This window comes from Montipora capricornis, chromosome 1, assembly GCF_036669925.1.
Source record: "Montipora capricornis isolate CH-2021 chromosome 1, ASM3666992v2, whole genome shotgun sequence".
Classification (NCBI taxonomy): Eukaryota; Metazoa; Cnidaria; class Anthozoa; order Scleractinia; family Acroporidae; genus Montipora; species Montipora capricornis.
Genome location: NC_090883.1, coordinates 35,582,477 through 35,589,573, shown reverse-complemented (window position 1 = coordinate 35,589,573; position 7,097 = coordinate 35,582,477). Strand labels below are relative to the sequence as shown.

At 41.6% G+C, this 7,097-nt stretch overlaps 1 protein-coding gene across 1 annotated transcript in view; it reads right to left on the bottom strand.

Annotated features, from left to right (window-relative positions):
* Nucleotides 1-434: 434 nt before the first annotated feature.
* The window catches only part of LOC138053185 (uncharacterized), a 64,501-nt gene continuing 57,838 nt past the window's right edge, over nt 435-7,097 (bottom strand). The window contains exon 6 of the mRNA XM_068899848.1: nt 435-1,100. Within this exon, the coding sequence (XP_068755949.1) occupies nt 1,087-1,100 (14 nt within the window). The 3' untranslated portion in view covers nt 435-1,086. The remainder of the gene's footprint in view (nt 1,101-7,097) is intronic.

Sequence of the window (7,097 nt, the reverse complement as noted above, 5' to 3'; positions counted from 1 at the left end):
TGTGCGGCTAGGCTTTGAGAAAAAGGCCTTTGAAATGTCTAGTTTCCAGTCCCCCCTCCAGGAAGTCCGTCACTATATTAAGCGTTTTCCTCTGATTTGTATTTATTTGTTAGGTAAAATTACATTTTACATCAATTGCTGTGACCAACACTTCACAACAGACATCATTTTGCTTTAATTTCACAGCTTTCAAAATTTTGATATTTTTTTCTTCGGAAAACTGTAGTAAGCCACCTTAACTGAAACTTTCAGCAAGGCTACCGATAGACAAACACGGAGTGGCCTGAATTCCATTCTCGAAAGTCTAAAGACATCACCCGCCTCAAATCTCTTTTCCCTAAGCGCACGACTGGGCATTTGCACTTCGAAACGGGACATTTCCATGTCTTAAGAAGGGTTGGTACACAGGAACCACACTTCAGATGAGTGCTTTATAAACGTTTTAATTCAATTATGTTTAAAGCTGTATTTCTCTGGGGTGGATCCAGTGGTCCAGTCAAACCCTCTAAACTAAACTGGAAAAACGTGTATTGAAAAGAAGAAATGCGGGTAACTGACGAAACACGTTGACTGATGTAAAAATAGCAAAAAAAAGGTGGATGATAGTCTTTCCCTGATCTCGACTACTTCGCTTCGTCTAAGATCCGTTACATATTAGGACATTCCATTTCATTTGTCCATTCTCTCTTTTCTCTTATTACATTCTACCTAACGCCAAAAACAGAGATCTTTTCCAAGATGTTAAAATCAACCTACAATCATTCCTCAAAGCGCTGAACTCACGTTTTCTCGGAACTCATTTGCGGCGTGTTCCCGGACCACTCTTGAGGTACCGTCATCGGACTTAAATCCGCCCCAGTTTCATAACAAGAAGCAACGTAATTGTATGGAACTTTCCAAGTAAGGGGTTTAGCAAACGTGTCTGCGAAAAAGTCTACTACCACAAAAACATACAACAAGGTAACGTTTGTCAATGATTATTATAACATTTTCTTTCAAAAACTTAGTGCCCTCTGTTCTTTTGAAAACTTTCCAAATAAATAAATCATCTAAAAAAGAGAGCTTCCATCGCAACTTTTTCTGTCGTTAAGGTTTTCTTCCTAAAAGAAATAAAACAAGTCATACAGTGAGATAAGTCAAATGTGAACTCAGTTTCCTGAAATATACTTGTTCCTTTTTTCAATCTTGCCGCATATGCAGCAGAAAGAAAACGAGGCGGGACATAAGCTGCTCGTGGAGAAATGAAGACAAGAAGCGCTGTGCTCGTAGAAACGGCATAATGAGAAAATGGATACGATAGAACTCAAATACGACCAACAATTACCAGAAAGCGCATTGTGGTGAGGAGGTAAATGTGCGTATTTCACTCGTGCAAACAGGCATTCATAAACTGACTGTCATGCAGGCGAACGAAAGGTAACCTGAGTATCAACCCTTCCCGAGGGGTAGGGGATCAGGGAGCTGACTGATACTCAGGCGAAACAAAAGGACAAAATTGTTCTCAACAAGCTTTCAAAGAGAATATTGTTTACATTACTTAAAGAAGTCCACGGTAAAAGAGGGTATGCCTAAAGAACTAAACTATTATTCACAGGAGGGGGAAATCAGCGGTCAGGTGTGTTTAAGGTCCAGGCATTCAAATAGAAGGCGAGCACGAACAACAGTTGTGTGACTCCTGGAACTATTAACGGTTAACGTAGCCACCAAGGTAAGGCATCGCTACTCTGAAAGGTTCCAAAGTCGAAATTGGCTTCCATCACGCTTGCTGGCATCGCTACATGGAAAAGTTTCAAAGAGGAAATTTGCCCCTTCCAACCGAAAAGCGAAGTATCTCCTACAAGATACCGGTACGTTATGGATACTTTTCACCTGTGCCGACGATCTACTCGATCTTATATCTGGTTGACGCCAAATTTCAAATATCACAATCATGGAGAAGAGTTTCGGTCTCTTCCAAATTTCTGCACGGACCGCGTTGCATGATGGAAAGGGCAAAAGGTCAACAACACTATTCCTGACCGTGTGGGGTTGACCATATGGGGCTGGGCTCTTTTTATATGCGTTCCAACACTCGATCCATTTACGGTGATTTCGGTTGTTGGTTGGTTAGAGATGAATTTGGCAACGAGTGCGGGTTGTAACAGACAGTGGTGTGTCAAAGAAAATCTTCCCAATCTGTCTTTGTTATATCTGTTGTCCGGCAATTCACGGTTCTAGGTCTACTGATGTTTTTGTCATATGAGAATGACCTACCGGATAACCTGCAAACCTCTCTTAGGTTATCTGCTGACGACTCCTTCAATAGTTATAAAGGCGCCCGCAAACGAGGAAACGTTATTGCGGAAAACAAACATTATGACATAATCATAATGTCATTTTACTTCGAGGCCTGTCATAGCTGATTAAATGCCATGTTAAGTTTCTCCGCTAGCGTATGAGGCGTGGGCATTGTTTGACAACTAGCCAACGAAAAAGGAATAGTTCGGATGACAACAAGGCTAAAGGCAAGTTCAGTTTATCGTGAGTTCCTTCTTGCCTTCGTTCTCGTCGTGTTAACATCCTGACACCGTTTTCTCGTACACCAGGAGAACATTTCAGGCAAGTTTTTCACATTGTTCATCTTAACTTGGTTCCTTTTAGTATTTTCCTTCCCTCAGCTGATCGTGTCTTGTTCGCCAGTAATTCACACGAGGCTTATTCTATTCCACGAGCGTTAATTCCTTTTATTGGCTCGATTTCCAACCGCGGTTCGGGAAACGAGCCCGCGCTCCTCCCCCGAACTCACACGTAGACCGTACACGAGAGAGCGGCGGAAATCGAGCCTATTCTATTATTCAGCGCATAAAGCATTTCGTTGTTAGTCACCCAACAGATTTTGATTTAGGCCTTTACCTTTCCATGCCTGTACAACTACGCTGGCATGGAGTGGGGGATAGAACGGTTGGAAATACGTTAGGGTTCGACCTCCCCACTGTCCATTCTTCCCGCCCTGACATAGTCATTCTTCAGCTACGCAATAACGACTTGGTTAGTATATAATACTCTTTCACCATTGCAAGTAGGCTCTGCTATTGAAGACTTTGTTTATTTATTGCATGAGTCATATGGGGTGAAGTTGTTGTGTGTGTGCCAAACTACTCGTCACGATTCAGCTGAGACGTTTAACTTAAAAGTCGGCATGTTAACACGATATCTTAAGGTGGTGTTAGAGCCAATCCCTTATACCGTTTTTTGGAATCACGGAGGGTTTTGGCGGTCGAAGGCAAACTTTTATGCGCCTGATGGCTTTCACTTAAACTATAAGGGCCACATAACATCTTTTCGTAGCCTCCGGGGAGTAGTACTGCGTTCTCTGGTTATCATCAATTAATCTCTCGTCAATCTCTTCAGCAAACTAGTGCGACGTCACTCAGAGCTCCTAGTTTCGCACCGGTAGTTTAAGCGGGAGTTGAGATAAAAAACATTGTTTCTCGGTGTGTTTCCTCGGCTCGCAAACGAGGAAACATTTGCTGAGGAAGCAAAGTGGTTCTGAACAAATTCAGAAACATGTTTGCTTCCCAGGAAGCAAATTTTGCTTCGCAACAAATTTTTCCTGGGGACAAAAACTGGGAAACACTTGCTTCCGCAACAATGTTTCCGCAACGTTGTTTCCTCGTTTGCGAGCGCCTTAGGTATCAGGGATCTTCGTAAGCACGTGACGTTTTTGACCCACGGATGGCAACCGGAAGTGAGCTATTTTCCCTTTTAAGTTGTCTTCACACAATCACGTTTGTATTCATTTAGTATCATTTCTCTATTAGAGACGAGAAGTTTCAAAATCTGTGAGGCTACTGTCCTGCAATGCGATATGTTCACTTCCCGCTGCCGTTCGTGGCTCAAAACGTCGCGAGCTTTAATAGCTCCCTATTTGTGACTTGGCTACTTATATTTATTTGTACTCAACTCTGCACAGTCTTCAGGTAATAAAAAACAATTGGAAATTTGACTCATTCTTGTTAGTCAAGACCTACTGATGGAAAGGTTGTTGTCCATTTTTTGACTCATTATTCAAGGAAAGGGTTCTTTAGAAAAGGGTTTGATCCTGAACACTGGTGGGAAATTATTTAGCTGCGTGTGGTTTTTGACGCGGAGGGTGTTGCTTGTTTACACGGACGCACTGAAATGGGACGTTTTCCCTCTAATAGCAAATATATTGTTTGTTTCAACAAAAGTTGTGGCTGGAAAAGGTTTTTGTGAGATTTTTCTGCCTTCGTCGATTACTAATTTGTATATGTGCGTTGGTATTTGATATGCGTGTTGTTTTCATAAAGATGACAAACATTTTTAGCCATTTTGCATTTCAAGTTTTCTTTCTTGCAAATGATTAATAGGCAGCCATAGTTTTGCAAGTCATAAAATATTTGTTTGGTCATTCTAGTGTAAAATGAAGTTTATTTGGGAAGCCAACAATATTTCTTTAAGGGTGAATTTTTACGTTCTTGATCAAATTTAATTTTTGCAACAATTATTCACAAACAAGAAGCTACATGTATTTAAAAAATAAGTAGGTTCGTTTCCGGACTAAGCAGCGCTGGCGATGATGAGAAATATGTCGCATGCGAGCTCGATCCTCTGGGCTGCTTCTTCCATTGCAGGAGTTACCAGGAGTACCTCTTGGGTTCCTAGGCTTTTTTCATTTTTATTTTCGGATTGGCCCAGCCAGCATTTTTCCTGGGAAAATCTGGTTTCAGCACCTATAAAACTACCCAACTCAGTGTCCTCTGTTTTTGTGTTAGACGTGTCACAGGCAGCCCAGTTTACGCTCCCGGAGCGTCTAGTTTCATATCATATGAAACTCAAACGAAAGTCCCTAGTATCTTTAAAGGAAGGCATTTGCACATTAACTTATAAAAGAAGACGAAGAACACGATTTATTTTACGCCGCGAAGTTTGTTTATTCCGTACTAGAAAGAAAGTTTGGGGCGAAATACGCCGTGGCCACCCAAGTCCCACTCAGTCAAAGTCGCTGTATTAGAACCTCGACGTAGCAAATCTTAACACCAGCAAAGACGACTGTCACGGATCGACTCCATGACGATCTACATCCATTTGAGGTTTGACAAGACAAATTGCAAATGGTGTTCAATCCCTCAAAGTGCAAGGCAATATGTATTTCCAACAAAAAGTCACCAATAAAAAGAATGTCGTTTGCGGAGTTGGTCTTGGTGGACTCAAATACCTTACCTCGGAATCACTTTAACAACCGATCTAAAATGCTCTCCACACATTTCGACAGTTACTGGGAAAGCCAAGAAGATTTTGGGTTTGATTAAAGAAATTTCTGGAGCTATCCAATAGATGTGAAAGTAACTACACATTTGTCATTAGTTTAGCCAAAGTTAGAATGTGCTTCAGTGCACAGCATGGGATCCCCACTTCAAGAAGGACACAGCAACATCCGATTGAACGTTTTCAGGAAAAGAAAGCACGATTTTGTTCAAAAAACTATCACCCTACCCCCAGATTTTATTATGTTTGCATTTAGTGTAATTACATGTGTGATCATTGAATATTACTGCGCTGATTGGTTGCACGCGAGGTTATTATTACGAGATAATCACCTAGGCAGTTTCTGTGGTTGTGCACTTTATAAGTGCACTACACACATTGTCATCGGGGCTGTGTGAGTGAGTGAGTGAGTGAGTGAGAGTAAGATTTGTAGACCTACAGCGCGTACATGAATTACGAAACTAATTTACGGTTTTCTTGAATTATAACAGTAAAAAATTGATGTTTGTTTGCGGCCCAATTGTCGCCTTTTTCCTTTCTTAATTTTCTTAATGAAAAGAGTATGAAAACTGTTTGAGTACGTTATCGTCAAATCAACAGACATGTTTAAATGTCTTAAATCATAAATCACTCTTTTCCCGTCTACGGAGATCGTCACGCAAGCTCACAATCCACAGACATTCTGCAGGTCAAATAAACAAGAAAGAAATTCACCAGTCGACCATAATATTTTGACTGTCCAAGACCGGGTCAACTTCTCTGCCTGCATCGAAAAACATTCAACAGCAATTTCCTCGCAACGGAAAGAAAAACAGTAGAAAACTATTTTTAGGTGGGTTGCCCTTTAGGGCAGCCCACGTTATAAAATGGGGGCCGTTTGGTTTTCCTCGTATCCACAAATTGTAACGTTAGTTATCATTGGCTAATTTTTGTAAGGTCTGGAAAACGTAACTTTGTCGAAAATAAAACGACATATTTTATTGGCGCACCATGTGAACTCTACGTCAAGGCTCTGGTGACGAGAACGGCCCGCATGCATGCACGTATCTGTGTCTTCACTCTCCCGTTTGGAAAGACGAAGAATGTTCACAGCCCATAGAAAAAAAATTCGTAAAATATTCGCGTATCGGTCGATTTCTCTGAATTTCTCTGATTTCTCCTCCTGCTTCAAACCTTAATTAATGAAACCCCTGAAGTGTACGTTCGGCAACACTACTTTAACTTTGCTGATTGGTAAACATGTAGATTATATCGGCTAGTTTGTGTCTGTTGATTTCACTGATAGCCTCTTTCTTCTCTTGTCATTTATTCACGCCATTTTGGGTCCACTTTTCTTTTAAAAAATTACAACTGTATGCAAAATAGAGAAGCGGAAGCCGCCTGTGAGTTAGGTGAGAGGGAAAACAAAGCTGAAAAGCCTTTTCAAATCCTCATGCCATTAAACAGCCACACCGGAAAATAACTGGGTGAAACACGAAATAAACATGTCTGCTGGAAGCTTGCTTGAATTTCAAGAAATGAGCCCCAAAGGTAAAGGTTAAGTCTGCTTCGAGTCTAGTGGCTCATCAGGCCGGCACTTATCTCCGGTTACTGTCGCATGAAGCTACTAGTAGTACTTCTACTTCCCCCTGGATGGGATGCTAGTCTATCGCAAGGTTACCCCCAGCATTAAATTTGCTGGTACCCATTTATACACGTGGGTGAAGAAAGACACTGTGAGAGTAAAGTGTCCTGCCCAAGTACATGACCCAATGTCCCCGGCCAGGACCCGAACCCGGACTACTCGATCCTGAGTCGAGCAAACTAACCATGAGCCCATCGCGCCTCCC